The sequence below is a fragment of the Aulonocara sp. 'chitande type north' Nkhata Bay genome, linkage group LG20 (assembly GCF_057382095.1).
Source record: "Aulonocara sp. 'chitande type north' Nkhata Bay isolate Kocher_YH1m ecotype deep benthic linkage group LG20, A_spYH_male_GT1.1, whole genome shotgun sequence".
Taxonomy (NCBI): Eukaryota; Metazoa; Chordata; class Actinopteri; order Cichliformes; family Cichlidae; genus Aulonocara; species Aulonocara sp. 'chitande type north' Nkhata Bay.
The window spans coordinates 9,531,234-9,547,731 of record NC_141363.1 but is presented as its reverse complement, the minus strand read 5'-3'; the positions used below and the strand labels follow the sequence as shown (position 1 = coordinate 9,547,731).

Sequence of the window (16,498 nt, the reverse complement as noted above, 5' to 3'; positions counted from 1 at the left end):
ACTGCAAGAGAAAAAGACACACGTTTGTGTTTTTATATGTCATTTTTCATAGTCTTTGCATGATTTATGTTTAGAATAGAGATTCTTTTTGGTCATATTTTTTAGTTTCGTGGGGCACCAAATGTTTTGTTTGGATTGTACGCCGGTCCAGACTCTTTTAGTGCAGAGACATGCTCTTGTAACAGTATGTCTCTGTATCATTGTCTTGCTGAAATATGCAAGGCCTTCACAGAAAAAGATGCCATCTTGATCAGAGCATACGCTGCTCTATAACCTGAGACGATGGCAGCGTTTCTAGATCATGTTCATGTATGGCTCCTTCTTTGCATAACAAAGCTTTAACCTGCACTTGTGGATTTCTCCACGAGCTGTGTCCACAGACAAGGATTTCTGGAAGTGTATTTAAGCCCATGCAACAATTTCCACGACAGCATCACATCGGCTTTTAAGCCGCGTCCCTTCTACACAGCATTCTTGAAAATTTCTGATGATATTAAGTCTTCATAATTTAACACTGAGGAACGTTATTCCACAATTTCTAAACACAGTTTTCTACAGATTTGTGAAAATGTGGCTCTCTGATGTTCTTTTTTTACCCAACCATGTTAATGACCAGTTAACATAATTAGCTGCAAAATGTTTTTACAGCTTTAACTTGTAAGTATCACTTAAAAGAAACCTTTTGTTTCTCCCGTTCCAACTTTGAGATGTGTTGCAGCCATCAAACTGAAGATGTAGGGTTTAAAATAAAAAAAAATAAAAAACTAAATCTTTTATATATACCGTTGTGAATAAAACATGGCTTTATGAGATTTGCCAACCATTGCATTCAGTTTTTATTTACATCTCACATACATCAGTTACTAATATTTATTTTCTACTGTGAAAAAACAAGTTAAACAAAATTAATTTTGATATTTTTATGACACTTTGCACAACCAAAAGCACAGGTAAAAAAAAAAGAAACATAAAGACAAATATGGTTTGGTATTGTATATGTTCGCTCATTGGTACACTTGTATAGCGCAGTGGGACCACTGCATAAAGCATAGTCATTGTTAATATTATTAGTAATATGTGGTAAATGTCTTTTAAAATGCACATTCTAAAAAAAAAAAACTACGGTAACAGAAAAATGGCAACCGTAAGTTTCAAAGGTTAAAGTTAAAGAAGTTGTTATTAAACTGATCATTGTAGTTGACGAGCTGCTGTGATTTTTTTTTTCCTTTTCACAATTTGGATTGCTAACAATTTAAAGCAGCCAAAAGTTAAGCTTTTTCTTTGTATTCACACCACAGTGTCTCTTCCATAACTTCCACCCATAAGGCAGATATAGGAGAACAAGATCTAGCCGACCCTCTGGGCAAGATCACTGCTGTGATGGAAGTGCTCAGAGTCGGATTAGTAGACCAACAATGCAAAGCTTGTTCACTGGAATCTGTGCGACAGTGTGTCCATGTTTTTCCATGTCTGTGTTTGTGTGTGTGTGTGTGTGTGTGTATTTTAAGGTGCTCTCACTCCTCCAGGAGCTGTCCATCTGCAGGACTATCTGATTACACTGACTAACTAAAGGCCTCCTGTTTGATACATACTGTTGCATACTGCCCTCCCTTTGTTTCTCATTACTAGATGCCTGACACATATATACAAACCTACGCACAAACACACACACACACACACACACACCACTTAGGTAAACACGGGTGCATCCACCACATATAATCACATAGCACAGTAACAACACAAAATACTTCATTTGAAGATAAAGTGACTCAACAACTCCAATCCAATTATATTGAGTTGATGTTTATAAAATTAATAAGTAAATATAAGTAAGTCTGCACAGATTAAAACAATAAAAAGAGGGGAAAACTGAAGCTTTGAAACCCAGTTTATTGTTTAATGATGTTCTGTGAATGATAAATAAACGCAGACAACATGTGAGGAATACTTGACAAGTTCTGTTTGACAGACATGTTCATAGCTGTGGTTGGTTCAGCGTAAGCAGACGCATGATAAGAAATGAATCCTTCTCTGAGCGACTGTGACTGAATGTGACTGAATCACAGCACAACATCGCCACCTACTGCTGAGGGGATAAACATAAGTGAAGGGTGATATGTGAGGAGAGTGCTCACTTACTATTGTGTTAAAAGCATTGCCATCCAAAGCATCTCCCAGAACATTAATGGCAACCAAACCAACCTGAAATCATTAAAAGAAGATGACGATGGTGAGCGAACTAAAGTAAGTAAATCAAAAAGTAAAGGAAATCATTCAAAACAAAAATCAATAAATAAATATAATGAATGATAGGTAAGTGTGAAGCAAATAGAGGACCCATCTAATTACAGTTAAAGAAAATGCTCTCTGACAGATTATCTATGGTATTGAATTTAGCCTGGTACACAGACACCAACAGACCCAAGCACAGACAAGACCCGCCCTCCGTTAGGAATGTGTGGGGGTTCTGATAGGATGTGTCCTGCGATGACACAGCAAGGCACAGAAACTTTACGGTGTCGAGTTAAGGCTGACCCACACCTAGAGGAAAACATGCCCATAATTTCTGGTGTGTGGGAGTGGTACCCTTTTCTTTGTCCAATGGCTGAATGACACATCCATGGCGCCATGTAAAATTACTTGAACCTTTGAACGATTAATAATAAATTTTCACAACCTTTATTCGTCTTCACTCATAAGAAAAATTAACCCGACATATAACACCCCATATTTCCTGTTTTTAATGACACAAGCAGTTCAAAGTTCAATAAATAACGAAAGAGAGCTGTAGGAGTTCAAGGTAAATAAAATCATTATAATAATGTAAATTCTATAGATTTTTTAGAAAACAGGCTTCTTCGGGGATAGCATAAGAAGAAAGCAAAAGGATTCAATCGGGCTCTTCTCCACTAATGTAAATGCACATAAAGCTTGTGAAGTATAGAATATAACTGACAACGTGATTACAGCAAATTAATTCTCTGCATAAATAAGCAGAATTCATAAAAAATGCAAGCCTTAACCTTCTCAGACCAGACTACCCTTAAATAACTCAGTGGCCACAGTGCATTGTTACCATGTAACAGAGTACCTGATTATGGTGATTGTAACGGTTGCCATAGTTTCTGTGGAAGGTTATTCTCAGATATGTTCCAACGGCATCTACATGGACTGACTTCAGTTCCCGAGCTTTGAAGCCTGTCTTCTCATTGTCCGACAAAGACACATACCTATGTGAAAGTAAAGTTTTGTTAGTCTGGGTCAAAATTCCTTCTAAGATATTGATGTAAATGACATTTACAAGAGTAGAAATGATTACTAAATTTCAGTTTGGTGATTATATGCTATCAAGATAGTGCACGTCTCAGTGTGGTAATTCTATATATTCAACAGGAATGGACAGCTAGTCTGCAGAATAAGACCGAACCACAGAGCAAGCCTGCATCTATCCTGTTTCTGGTATGTTAGGTTAATAAACAAAATGGATCCCAAATGAAATGATTCATATCAACCTAACGTCCAACAAAAGGATGTGGAAATTAAGCCTGGCCAAGTCTTCAGTCTCACCCAAGTCTGTGAAGCTGCCTGGGGAACCCTGGAGAGCTCGTTTCAGGAAGAGTGTCACCAATATAGAACTCAACCTTGGTTGAGATCATGTACTGATGAGCCAATAGCTGCAGCTTCCTTACCCTACTTCTTTCAACCAGCTGGAGCGTGATGTGCTGAGGGTAGGAGCACAGCCTGCAGTAAAAGTGATCAACACATGTTTCTTTAAGTTGAAAAGTAAAAAAACTTAGAAGTCACAAGAAAAATGACAAAGGGTACAGCCTTTGAGTACTAGATGCTGGCCTTCAGTTTTACAGGAAATTTCCTCTTGACTACATTCTGATAACAACCAGTGTTGAAATTTTCCATCTTACAGATGAAGTAAACTTGTCTTATGCCTTTATTCAGATTAAAAAACTTGCCAGAAAAAAGTTTAACCTTTATGGTATTTTTTATGGTACCTGCTGGATCTCCAGCCGTTGACTGTAGGTGCATGCACCATGAGCTCCTTAGCACTAAAGTTGTCCTCATGACTGGAAGAGCTGACCACAGTGAATCCTATCTTCCTTGGCATCCCTCTGTTGGACACTGATAAAACAAACAAAAAAATGAAGTGTTATTATTTATACATATATGTCCTACACCTGGGTGTGCCTACCCTGCCTTTTGCCCGTGCAACTGGGATAGGTTCCAAGCTCTCCAAAGTATCCTGCAAGCAGCATGGACATACTTTGTGAGTGGCGCAGAAAACCACTTCATGCTGCCTGGAATAAGTTTAGGTTGGGTAGGGTAGGGGTTAACTGGTTTTCATGTTAGCTGGTGGAGCTTGTTTACACTTTCCACTGTCCGTTTTACAGATGCTGCAACCACAAATTTCAGAAAACAATACAAATTATACAAATTAAAAAATATATTTGAATACATTTAAAATTTAAAAAGCCCATTGATTGGGCTCATATATATTTGTTTTTGTGACTTAAATCACAAGGGAACACTTTTCCCTTGACACCACCGATCACCTTGATCAAAACATGTACGTATTATATGCATGCATCGTGTCAGCTGTTTAACACCTGTTAATGTTAACTGATGATCTTCATAGGCAATTAAAATTCGTACCTGGGTACTTCCATTTTATAATTCCCAGAAAGGCACCTTTGTTAATAAATTAGTGTCTTCCTTCCTATATGGGCTGTTGAGATTGTGACGATTTACGAAACATTCCTGTGTTAACTGCTAGGATCCTGAGTTTGAAACTGAAAATCAAAGGGGTTGTGTTGAATGTTGTCAGTGTATTTGCCCCACAGGTTGGATGTTAGCATAAGTTACCACGGTGATTTAGACAGATAGGTAGAACGCCATGTTCTTACTTTGAGCGCTACGTAGTTCGCTGCCTGATTAATCTCACCTCGTAGTACAACCCTTTATGGGTACAAGCTAACCGTTAACTATCAGCCCACATACCGTAGCTAACTAAGGTAGTCTAATGTCTAGGGGTTTTGAAATCTGATACATTTCCTGGTGACTATGTTTCTTTGCGTCCCACAACATTTTTCTACATTTCTGGTGTAAACAGCGTTTTCCTGCGTTTACCTTAAAGGTATCTTACCACAAACATCACCGCAATGTTGACAGCTCGAAGCCCCATGTCTCCATAACCACCGCTGACAACAACCACTGCAGACATGCGCAGTCGTGAACGTCGCAGTCTAAATGTATTGTGGTCAGTGTAGTTTTATCAGCAGCATTGGCTAGCGACGTTTATCATTTTAATTCGTCTTTTGCACGTTCTTTTGTATGTTTTTTGTGCGTATTTGGATACGGTAGGAATTTCAATAAATTCATAAACGTTTTGTATTGTGCTTCAGAACAGCAATAATACGGCAACAATAATAAAGGAAGTTTGATCTCACCTTCAGAATAAAGGCATAAAGTAGCAGTAGCTTCAAGATTTGTTTTTCAATTATCTTAGCAATAACATGACGACAGCAAAGGCAATAAAATGCAAAAGAGACTAAAACACTAACTCTTTGCTTAATTTCTTAAAGCTACATTTTGATACATTTACTAGAGTTTCGTACACACGCCCATACGTGTATTTCTTTTAAATGATATTCACTTAGTTTGAAAATTTTAAACGGAAGTTGTGAGCTTTAGCACACTTGCATCAATCTAGCAGCATGGATGACACGAAGAAATGGCCAGAAGTAGAAAAAGCAGCGACAGAGAAGAGGCGTGAGTTGGTTTTACAGGGGCCCGCTGTTGATAAGAGAATTTCCTCAAACGGGGGACTCGACTCCTCCATCTACTCTCTGACACTACTGAATTATCTGGAAGTTAGCCAGTGCCCCAGTCTGACAGAGATCCACGAGGATATCCGGCATCTGACAAACCTCCAGAGTCTCATCCTGTGCAGAAACAAGCTCGCATCCATCCCTAATGTCATCGGCAACCTCAAGTCTCTAAAGGTCCTAGACCTGTCAGTCAACAACCTTACAGTCTTACCAGAGGGGGTCACCCAGTTAAGGGAGCTGAACACGCTCAATGTGAGCTGTAACAACCTGGAGGTCCTGCCTGAGGGACTCTCTCAGTGCACCAAGCTCTCCTCCATCAACATCTCCAAGAATCGCGTCATCGGGTTTCCTGCTGACTTTTACTCTGAGAAACTGGACCTGCTCAGCACCGTGGTGGCCTCTGACAACTTAATTGAAGAGCTGAGTGGAGAGATTCACAAACTAGCTGCTCTGAAGGTGAACTCCATTCACAAAAATGTTGTTTTCCACCAATCAACAAGTGTAAACCTGCCTTAATTTTATTTTGCTCGACACATGGCTCACCACAATATGAGCCATGTTCACCAGGGCAGGAAAGCTCTTAACATATGATTTAAGATGGCTTTCACTTTTTGCTAATATTATATGCTGGATAAACTGTCACATTTTTAAACATGCTTTGTAAATAGAAGGTCCTATATGTGTGCCCGCTTGGTTGCTGTAAAAGCTTAAATTATGTACACTTAAACTTCAGGGTACTTTTTTAGAGTGTGAGACTCCTGTGACACTCTGCCCTTGTTTTTGTCTTCCTCTGGCCCATCTTTGCAGGTCCTGGATCTCTCCAATAATAAGCTGAGAGAGATTCCCTCCGATCTGAGTGACTGCCCCAAGCTGAAGGAAATCAGCTTCAAAGGCAACAAGCTGAATGACAAGCGTCTGGAGAAGATGGTCAACGGGTGCCAAACCAAGTCGATCCTCGATTACCTGAGAGGAAAAGGAAGAGGCAAACAAGGGGAAGATAAAGGTGATGCTGACGGAGGACGCAGCACAGACAAGAAAAAAAGGCAGCAGCAGAGGAAGAAGAAGGAGAAGGCATCAGATGAGCAGGATGAGGTGGAAGAGCTGAACAAGATGGTGGTGAGGGTTCTCCATGTTTCAGATGCTCCTACGGCACTTACAGTCAAAGTGAGTGCAGAGGTGAAAGATGTGAGACCCTACCTGGTGTGCTGCATAGTCAGAGGTATGAACCTAAAGTCTGGGAATGCTCTCAAACGGTTTCTGATGGCTCAGGTAAGATCCAAAACCTCACTATGATATTAATTCGGCATCACATCTGACATACCCAAATATGTGTTATAGAGTCCATAAAGAATAGCTTTTTGTTTTTCCAGACAAAACTTCACGATGACTTGTGTGGTAAGAGGACCATAGCAACCATTGCAACTCATGATGTGCAGCAGCTCAAAAGTCCCCTTATGTATGATGTCAAACAACCTACCCAGCTCAAGGTACAAATGACAGAGAAGTCTTGTTTGTTAAACACTCTTTAAAAAAAAAAGACTCCTAATTTCACATGTTTATTCACCATTAGATTGTTGCGCTGGGTCGGAAGGAGATGACCGCCGTCGAGCTTATAAGGCATCTTCATCTAGAGGCTGAAGAGCTGAGGAAGCAGAAGAAGAGGCAGAATGTTACAGGCCTCCACAAGTCAGTACTGCATGTGACCTTTCCACACAGCACAAGCTTTGTTAACACTGGGTCAAAGATCTCCATTAGTCAGCCTCATAAAACCTTTGTGTTCAAGGCTCGAACCAATTTTAAGGACAAAAAACAATTTATGTAAAAAAATCCAAGGGACTGTTTAGATTAGAGGTGTGCGAGATGTTTAAACACATGAGGGCAGCAGAGGTGTGTCAGACCACAGAATTGGTTTGAGTATTTTGGCCTTGAGCACTAAGTATTGTTCTGTTTAAAAAAAAGTCAGGGGCAGTGCCAAGACTTCGGCTGAGGTTTCAGAAATAAATACCAGAACACCTAAAAATGAGTTTTAAGTTCTGCAAGGTTAATGGTTTTAATTGCAGACAAACCTCTCGCCTATTCTGTTGTCTCTGTCACCAGCCAAACAGTTTTTTGTTCTTTTTGTGTTGTTTTTAAAGATACCTCCAGCTTCTGCAAGGAAAGCCACTCTATCCATGTCTAGTAGATGCAGAAGGTGACGTGATTTCATTCCCACCAATCACCAACAGTGAGAAAACCAAGGTGTGTACATGTGGATATTCTCCCTATCTTATATTAGTCATTTACATTAATATTTACATTACTTTTACAGAATACAATGGATTTGATTTTTAGAGAAATAACAAGTCAGCTTGCATTCTGTCCTGATTTAACGAGACAGAATTAAAGCTCATCAGAGGTGCTTATCAGCTGATGTTCTGTGTATCATTGTGCTGTTTTTATGTCTTTTCGTGATCTGACGGAAATAATTACATGAGCTTTACTGTACAGATCAAGAAGACGACCAAAGAGTTGTTCGTGGAGGTCACGAGTGCGACCAGCCTGCAGACCTGTAAAGATGTTATGGATGCTCTGATTGTAGTAAGTGCACTGCCTTTTCTTTAGTGAATGATAATTTATCTCTGTATCACAACACGAGACAGGGATGCACAGTTCTGACTGTAATACTTGTTAGAGAGACCCTGAAGGAAAAACAGTGTCCTGAGGGTAGCAAGAGGAAACTCATTCAAGGTTCAGTTCTAAGTAAATTTAAGGGGAATGTTTTTGAGCAAGTGAAAGCCTCAGTCATGGTAATGTGCTTGGTAGTTAATGGAAAACCTTTTAGTAGACTGACACTGCGAGGATAATGCTACTGGTAAGGCCGGAATGGGGATTGATGATGGTACACACGTCTGGTTTAGGAAATCTGTTTAACAGAATCAGTTTTTTTGCAGTTTGCAAAGTCCACTAATTTTTTCTCCTGAGTGGTATTTCTAGGCCGTTAACACCTTGTCATGAGCGGTACTGTTTGGAGGAAATGAAGAAAGTTGAAGAAGAGAGCTCAGAAAGGTGTTGCAACCTGTGAGCAGTGTACAAAGCCGGACTTTCTTAATTGTAGAACTGCTTAAATACAAAAAGGAGTCAGTGCTGTGACATGAAGTGCTTTAAATTCCTAACAGAGGTTTTTGAGTAGAATGAATCAAAGAAAGCAGAGACAATCAGTGACATTAAGAAGTACCTTTACTTCTATGTGTGTGTGTGTCTGTGGAGCAGTTTTGTAGTGTTACACAGTATTTGCACCTTATAATTGGCGTTTTCTTACTACACACCTCGCAGAAGAATTGAAATTTTCCATGCTTAGGCTGATTATTTATTGTAAAGGCATTATAAAAAAATTATTAAAGGAGAAATTTTCGGTGAGTGTTATGCAGCGCATCAAGTTCCAGCCTTTTTCCAAAATGGACAAATTAATTTTCTTTATATAAAAATGGCAAATTGAAAAAAAAAATGCTTGAAGTCCTTGCAAATCTTTTGAAAGTAAAAAAACCAAACAAAAATCTAACGTGTATAAAAGAATTCACAGCCTCTTCTCAATACTTTGTTGAAGCACCTTTGGCAGAAATTACAGCCTCAAGTCTTTCTGAGTATGATGCTACAAGTTTAGCATACCTGTAGTTTTTCTCATTATTCTTTGGGGAAACCTCTCAAGCTCCATCAGGGTTCAATGAGATGTTGAGTGTCATGGCAAAGGCTGTGAATACCAATGTGTTTTTAGTTTTTATAAAGAATTTAAATCCAACCTTTTTCACTTTTACATTATGGGGTGTTTTGTATAGACTTTTGAGGTGATCTGATCTCTCTCTGAGGGACTTCTTGGTAAAATAACAATCGAAAAAAATTGCATACACACATTTAACAGGCAGTTCATGTTTCTCTGCAGAAAATGGCAGAGTTGAACAAGTTCACAGCAGAGCATCAGGAAGAGGCGGGGTCAGATGGAGAAGGGGGTGGCCCACCAGTGCCTGCTGACAGCAGCGAGGCATCCAGCCAGCTGATCATCCAGCAGGTGCGAACGGTCGACCAGGACGGGAACCTGAAGGTGGTGTACCCGTCAAAGACAGATCTCTCCAACGACATGAACAACTTGACTATTATTTGGTAACAGTGCATTGGATTAAACCTCATGTTTGTACTCATTCACATGCTACGTGAAGTTATTTTAACAGTTTAAAGGATGGGGCTGTGTGAGCATTGAGGCTCATTTTTATGACTTTGACTTAAACGTGCTTCAAACATACAATAACAATGTCGAACAATGGTTTATTTTGAAAAACTCTGACATTGTTAATACATGTTGCTGATTCATGTAAAGCTTTTTGAACCATAATTACTTTAATAAATCCATTTCCAAATTCAGCGATCATGCTGTGCATCTGAGGCATCATTTTTAAAACGGAGATAGCCATTCATGTGGAAATGGTGGTTGATTTTAACTCGGGGTAGTCACTTTTTATTAGTGGCAGATTTTATTGGCTTTTTTCAGAATTCCTTTAAAAAAAACAACTTTTCAAGTAAGTCATTCCTAAGTAGGTTTTAATAAACTTTATTTCTGATTGTAGATATTGACATTCTTGATTACAGCTGCTCATGCAGAATACAACCCAAACAGGAAAAATAAACCGCATCATTTCCTGTGCAGCAGCACAACATAAAACAAGACTCAAAGCTTTTATAGTATGCAAATTTGCTATGTTTATTGTGTTATGCAGATTGTACAGAGTTGACAAATATTATATATTTCCCAGTGAGAAACCACAAGAATAACAAAGTGTCCTATTCAAAATTTGAATGAGACAGAAATTTTAATCTTATATTTGTGAAAGTAAAGTAAATGCTTGTGACATGAAACTAATATCAGAGACGTTTATGGAGTGATGGTGACAGGATCTGCAAAAGAGTGGAAAACAAAGGTATGGTAAGATTGTTGCCATATTCAGTGTGTATCTTGCATTTCTCCACACCCCGACACAAAAACTCTTTATGGCTAGATTGGCTGTTTGCACTGACAGAGCTAAACAGGTACTTACAATCACAAACGTAAGACACCTCCAGGTACTTGTACGTGCCAAAGCAGGGGTCTCCAAACACTGAGTTGCTGGCGCTGATAGTACAGCTATTTTTCCCGTTACACCTGTAAACGTAGAATGGCATGACTGAAAAGGGCCATTGAGTCACTGATCCCATGGAATACATTACTAAATATGGGCAACATCTAGAATTATTTTCTTTTTTTTAATCCTCGTATATAAAACCTCCACCATCGTGGTTCATTCTTTGCCTTATTTCCTTCCGAAGTGAACAAGGGAACTTGTTTATGCTTCACTCACTGACCTCTCAGCGACTTTGGGAGTGGGGTTTGAGCAGTACACATTTTGAATCTGAGAGTCAGGCCGCCTGAAAGAGCAGGTGGTCTTGTCAAGGCGTCCGTAGTAAGCTCCGTAGACCAATATTACCTGCCCAACATCTATGCCAAAGAAGAGGAAAGAGGCACGGAATGAAAAGTAGCTCATTTGTAGGTTCGTCACATTGTTCCAACACAAATACAAAAAAACATAATCTTACCACAGTACAAATGTGCCAAAGAACCCTCACAGGTCACTGTTTGAACTGTTAGAAAAAACCCAACAAAAATAAACATCAATCACATCACACAGACTGGTTAGCAGACTCATGCAGACATGTGACTGACTTGCTGGGAAGCAGGTGTAGTTGGTCGCCAGGTATTTGAAGATGCCGACGCAGGGATCCGAGGTACGAACGACATTTGTGTTTATCTCGCACACCTTCCTGCCATCACACCTTTAGGAATAACAGTGAGTGTTATGTACGTAGTGTATATAACATAAAATATATAGAAAAATACCTGAAGACTCACTGGCAGTTGAGCACTAAAATATAATACCTTCTCTTAAGGATATCCACGGTGCCGATTTGAGAGCACTGTGTATTTTGAAGCTGATTCTGAGGCCTGCCCTCACTGCAGGTCTCACGGTCTTTACGTCCGTACAGTGCAGCCTGCACTATGATCGCTCCATTATCTGTTAAACACCAAGGAATGTCTTTTTGCACCCGAGTACAACTATACTGTATACTTTGTCCTTAAGCCAAGATTATATGCTCAGCCAAAACTGTAAAGCACTTTTCACAGCTTTATGAGCTTTCAACACATTTCTGGAAAAAATGTTACTAAGGCAGTATTTTTAACCTGACATCTTTATCATGTTATAACATTAACATTTTCAGGGTTATTTAAGCTGATGTTTAATGTACAAAACTACAATGCTGGTTGATGAAAAATATTTATGCTTTAAAAATCAAGATGTGCTGTTTGTTGTGGATGCTGACACACAGTCTTGGATATTTTACACATACCACAGCTTAAGTGCTGGACATTGATTCCATCATCACAGGTCAATGCTGTCTCCGTGGAAACAACTAAAGCAATAAATATGAAAGATTAAGTATATAGATTAAGTATATAGAGAATAAATGCTGCACTATCAGATATTTACCTGATGATGTGAGCAAACAAGCTGTTGCAAGCACTGAAAACAAACATCAGTGTCTATTTTTATTATAAAAGAAAAAATTGCACTTTTTAAAGTTTGAAAAATTTCTCTATTATTGCAGAGAAGCATACATTATTTATTAATTTTTTATAATACATAGAACATATTAACAACAATATTAGTTTCTGCAGATTTTATTAAGTAAAGTTTGTAAATTGGTAACAACAGTTTCAAATCAATCAATTCTTCCCTCATTCTTTACTCCATAGGTAGCAAACACTGTAGTTTATTCTGTAATGACTGAAATCATAAAATAAAAAAATTTACCTCCAATGCATCCTAATTTGAATATGAACCCACATAATTGTCACACTGGCAGTGAATCATTTGTATACTCACGCAGTGTGGTGCAGAGTCTGAAGGAGAGCATGGCTGTAGAAGCTCCAGTCTCGAGAGGCTTGCAGAACTGATAGTGGCTGGGACGGTTACGCTGGTATTTATCCTGCTGGCTCAAGAATTGAACAAGATCTCGATCTTGCACAACTACTGGCTCTTACTTCCTGGTGAAAAAATGTGAACATGAGACCAACTCGCATTGTTGTTCAAGTGCAACAAAGGCAATGGACAATGACTTGTTGTCTTTGGGCTGTAATGATGATGATGGTAAGAACTTCACATAATCAAAGTGGTTTTTGTTTTCAAGCCCAACAATGGGCTCATTCATTATTCTTGAAAATGAATCTGTTCCGAACATATTTATTACAGCTGATTCCTGGAAGGAGTATCCATTTCCCTTCAGGTGTGGTTAGATTTCAGGCTTATGGCTTGGTGACACACTTTACTATGTTTACACGAGAGTTTAGGTTTTTAAGAGGTGGCTGTGTAAATTTGTAAAAGGTAAATGAGTCAGAACTTCAGGTGTTTAAAAGCATAGGATAAAATGTGTAAATAGGCGAATGAGGGTTGTAAAAAGCAATTTGAGTGCTCAGAGTAGAAAAGCGCTTTGTAATTAGGTCCATAATTTGTCTGACACATTTTACCTCTCTACACTACTAAAGTGGATTTTAAATCAAACAAAATATACAGCATGTTTTTAGTCCCAGTACTCCTATTTAAACATTTTAATTTATGCCTTTGAACACTTTCTGATTTTCTCACACAGGCTCAGATGGATATGTCAGGACAAATTTGCCTGTTTTTGTTTGCAACTTGAAACAGCATTTGCTTATGAAGCATCTTTGACATTAAGTAGTCACAATAACTTCAGATAGCTCTTTGAGTGGTTACAGTTTATTGTTTTAGTGAACTTCCTGCAGTAACACCTGTTACTGTATTCCTGTCTCCGCCTTCTTAAAGACCCAGAATTACCGCACATCTTGAATTACTGCAGCGAAACTGTACCAGGAAGCGTACATTAAGGATTTTGAACTATGATGTTTAAGTGTTGTCACTGCTGAGGATTCGTGGACACAGATCCTTATTTACTACGCTGCTGTTTACAGTTTAACTTTTTATCAGAACAAGCACTTCTAATTGTACTTTGCTCCTCACTGACAAAACAAGTCCAGTAAATTCACTTTTATCTTTAAGTTTAGGACAGTAATCTGTCTTAATTTATTTTGTTGTTTAGTTAGCATATGGGGAAAAGTCCTGTGGTTATCCATCCGTCCTGTTCGAATAAACCCAAAGTTCAGGAACATCTTCTTTAGATCTGTTCAGTTTTATTCATGTGGCACCACTTAAACAGTCAACAAATTTTGACTCAAATATGTTATATTGTAAGGTAAAGACCCCAAAGAGTTAATCTCAGACAAATGTTCACACAAATGTGAATTACATTCACTTCATTAATGAAGTGAATGCAGTTCAGTAATCAAAGGTGTTTGGCTATAACTGACTACATGTGTATACTGTATCATAAGTGGACAGACATGGATGTAAACCACACCTTAACCATTTGGCTGAGGCAAAACTACCACAAGGCAGTGATTCTAACTAAAAGGTACTCTGGATATTATTAAATGTGAACATGTTGTTAAATATGACATTTTTTGTTTGTCAGGTGTCCTGTTTGAAGAAAACACTTGGTAGCCACTTGAATGAATGTAAATAAACACATTTACATGAGGGCAACCTGATTTCAAGGAAATAAAAATGCTCAAATTTTTTATACATTTTTAGACATGAGTTTAAACGGCTGCCATTTTCTTTCTGAGTATTTATTACACGGCGTGCTGCGAGGAAAAGCCTGTTCTAACGTTTGAGTCTAAGGATTATTGTGAGCACCTAACAGCTCTTATTTTCTCTTGAAACTCTTTCATGTGATTCTTGTGTTGGTGGTTAAAGAGGTTTGTCCTGTTTGAGTGGTGGTGGGGACCAGTTTGTGGCATAATTTGGATAGTACAGTTTTCTGGGGCGTGTCAGACTTTTCATAACCAAACCATGTCCATGCAACAGGGGGAGCCCCTCGTTTAACAATAAGGTCCTCGATTTCTTTTGACTGCTCCTTCTGTTTGGAGCTAGCTGGTTCTGCCTCATCCTTGCTGGCCATGCTGGTATTCTCTGTGCCTTCATCTGCGTGGTGACTGTAAGCGCCATTTATAGTTACTTGATGTTTTTATTTGAGGTCATTTGTTTGATGCATATTCTGAAATTTTATGTTTGAGAATAATGTATATCATTTCAGTTTATTTTGAATAGTCTCAACAGAAACTTGAGCTTTATTGTGAAAGGTTTATGTGGAAAATAAACAACACAATGGTTTTACCAGGGGCGATTCTAGGATCAGAGCTTTGGGCGTGCTGAGCACCCAGAGAGTGTGCTTTTGGAAAACATTTAAAGCTGCTGTACAGAAACCTTGAAACAAGCTAGCTTAAAACATTTTTAGAATATAAACAGAGCACCCTGCTTCTCTTTACAGCTCCTCACTCCACCAGGGCACCGTTCGGCACTTTCTGATAGTGTGCAAATGTGATGTATGTACTGCGGCAGTCATACAGACAACTGGATGGTCCAAAAGTTAGCCGACCTATTACTGGCTGAGGTTTTAGTAGAGTTGTGGCTGAACCACATAAAAATATATAATTAATTTTAATCTCCCCGATCAATTATAATGTTATGTTGGAATGTTGTTAAAGAGGGTCAAAAATGTTTCAACCCAGTTTGTTTAGCAGATTCTGTATAGCAGCTTTAATATAGGGAGAACACAACTTCCTGATTGTGTGAGTAAAATCAGGTTTTTTCTCTTTGTCAGTTTAACACTTTCTGTTTTTGCCTGTCACTGTTCCCTGTCTGTTTTCTTACCTGGTTCTTCCTGACCTTGTACTTTCTCCTCACGTTCCCCTCTTTCCTCTCTCCTTCTTTGGACTGACAATCATACACAAATAGATTGTATTCAATTAGATGAAAAATTACATTAATAGGAAAAAATAGTATTAAGATCACTAACAAAAAGTCATCTCTCAGTGTACTTTCAACCAAAAGGCAAATAACCAAACCACATGAACATCTAATAAAAGATAAATATTGAAACACTCATCCAACATTATTCTTGATTGACGGATCATTTGATTTTCCACTTTTACCTGGATGTGGCTCCTTTTTTAGAAAAAACTTCCTTATATCCATTATTAACCTGGCTATCTCTTTGTACACAAACACAAACACACACACAACAGACGTTATAAGGTTAATGGGCATCCAGTCAGTTAGCTAGTTAGTATCCATTTAAAACAGGACAGTGGTAAAAACAGTAGGCTACGGACAATTTTAAGTTTTAGATTTTATATAGGCTGTATACATTTCAATGGGAGCAACAGGACGGTCAAATGTTGCTGATTTTACTACAGAGCAGGACGGATTGTAGGGTAGCAAACATTGTCGGAAAACACGTTTTCAACACTGCAGGTTACCTGGGTGTAATGTTTTCATGGTCTGACTCCTACCTAACTATATGAAGAGTAACTGGAGGTTAAATGTAGCTAGTATGTCCTGTTTTAAGCCAGGCACTTACACCTCCGCTCCACTGTGCCACCATCGCTCTAGCAGCAACGGCGCTAGAGCCAGAGTAGGGAGGAGGCGAGCTGGAACAAACCATTATGGGAGGGGGGG

General features: G+C 38.7%; 3 protein-coding genes across 9 annotated transcripts in view; 1 reads left to right on the top strand and 2 right to left on the bottom strand.

Moving 5' to 3' along the window:
- cep104 (centrosomal protein 104) overlaps positions 1-5,288 on the bottom strand; it is a 35,950-nt gene extending 30,662 nt beyond the window's left edge. Inside the window, exons 1-5 of one of the 4 annotated variants that reach the window (XM_086276159.1) lie at positions 5,159-5,288; positions 4,011-4,137; positions 3,571-3,744; positions 3,095-3,233; positions 2,143-2,205 (exon numbers count right to left, since the gene is read on the bottom strand). In XM_086276159.1, the coding sequence (XP_086132285.1) occupies positions 2,143-2,205; positions 3,095-3,233; positions 3,571-3,744; positions 4,011-4,123 (489 nt within the window). In that variant the 5' untranslated portion in view covers positions 4,124-4,137; positions 5,159-5,288. Of the gene's footprint in view, positions 1-2,142; positions 2,206-3,094; positions 3,234-3,570; positions 3,745-4,010; positions 4,138-5,142 lie in introns of those variants that run through there. The other 3 variants (XM_086276160.1, XM_086276162.1, XM_086276163.1) reach the window with 3 other exon arrangements.
- Positions 5,289-5,680: 392 nt separating this feature from the next.
- Positions 5,681-10,232, top strand: lrrc47 (leucine rich repeat containing 47). The gene is made up of 7 exons (XM_086278405.1): positions 5,681-6,299; positions 6,651-7,112; positions 7,214-7,330; positions 7,414-7,529; positions 7,979-8,081; positions 8,331-8,420; positions 9,760-10,232. Exons 1-7 carry the CDS (start codon positions 5,730-5,732, stop codon positions 9,979-9,981), a joined length of 1,680 nt encoding a protein of 559 aa, XP_086134531.1. The 5' UTR covers positions 5,681-5,729; the 3' UTR covers positions 9,982-10,232.
- A 283-nt stretch (positions 10,233-10,515) lies between these two features.
- LOC147305172 (L-rhamnose-binding lectin SML-like) lies at positions 10,516-16,422 on the bottom strand. 4 transcript variants are annotated; one of them, XM_086276926.1, is made up of 12 exons: positions 16,300-16,420; positions 15,973-16,032; positions 15,692-15,754; positions 12,788-12,948; positions 12,392-12,424; positions 12,252-12,314; positions 11,782-11,917; positions 11,569-11,678; positions 11,442-11,486; positions 11,211-11,343; positions 10,907-11,010; positions 10,520-10,766 (listed from the first exon to the last, which is right to left on the bottom strand). In XM_086276926.1, exons 4-12 carry the CDS (start codon positions 12,816-12,818, stop codon positions 10,744-10,746), a joined length of 678 nt encoding a protein of 225 aa, XP_086133052.1. In that variant the 5' UTR covers positions 12,819-12,948; positions 15,692-15,754; positions 15,973-16,032; positions 16,300-16,420; the 3' UTR covers positions 10,520-10,743. The 4 variants fall into 4 exon arrangements, with proteins under 4 accessions (XP_086133054.1, XP_086133052.1, XP_086133051.1 ...); XM_086276925.1 differs by lacking the exon at positions 15,973-16,032 and having other exon boundaries at positions 16,300-16,421; XM_086276927.1 differs by lacking the exon at positions 15,973-16,032 and having other exon boundaries at positions 16,333-16,418.
- Positions 16,423-16,498: the final 76 nt, after the last annotated feature.

Bases quoted from the DNA above. Each gene is read 5' to 3' on its own strand.
- lrrc47 (XM_086278405.1), top strand. From the start codon at position 5,730: ATGGATGACACGAAGAAATGGCCAGAAGTAGAAAAAGCAGCGACAGAG. The intron at 7,530-7,978 runs GTCAGTACTGCA...TTGTTTTTAAAG, and splicing joins AATGTTACAGGCCTCCACAA to ATACCTCCAGCTTCTGCAAG. The intron at 8,082-8,330 runs GTGTGTACATGT...TTTACTGTACAG, and splicing joins CCAACAGTGAGAAAACCAAG to ATCAAGAAGACGACCAAAGA.
- LOC147305172 (XM_086276925.1), bottom strand. From the start codon at position 12,818: ATGCTCTCCTTCAGACTCTGCACCACACTGC. The intron at 11,679-11,781 runs GTATTATATTTT...TTATTCCTAAAG, and splicing joins GTGGATATCCTTAAGAGAAG to GTGTGATGGCAGGAAGGTGT. The intron at 11,344-11,441 runs GTAAGATTATGT...TCTTTGGCATAG, and splicing joins TTTGGCACATTTGTACTGTG to ATGTTGGGCAGGTAATATTG.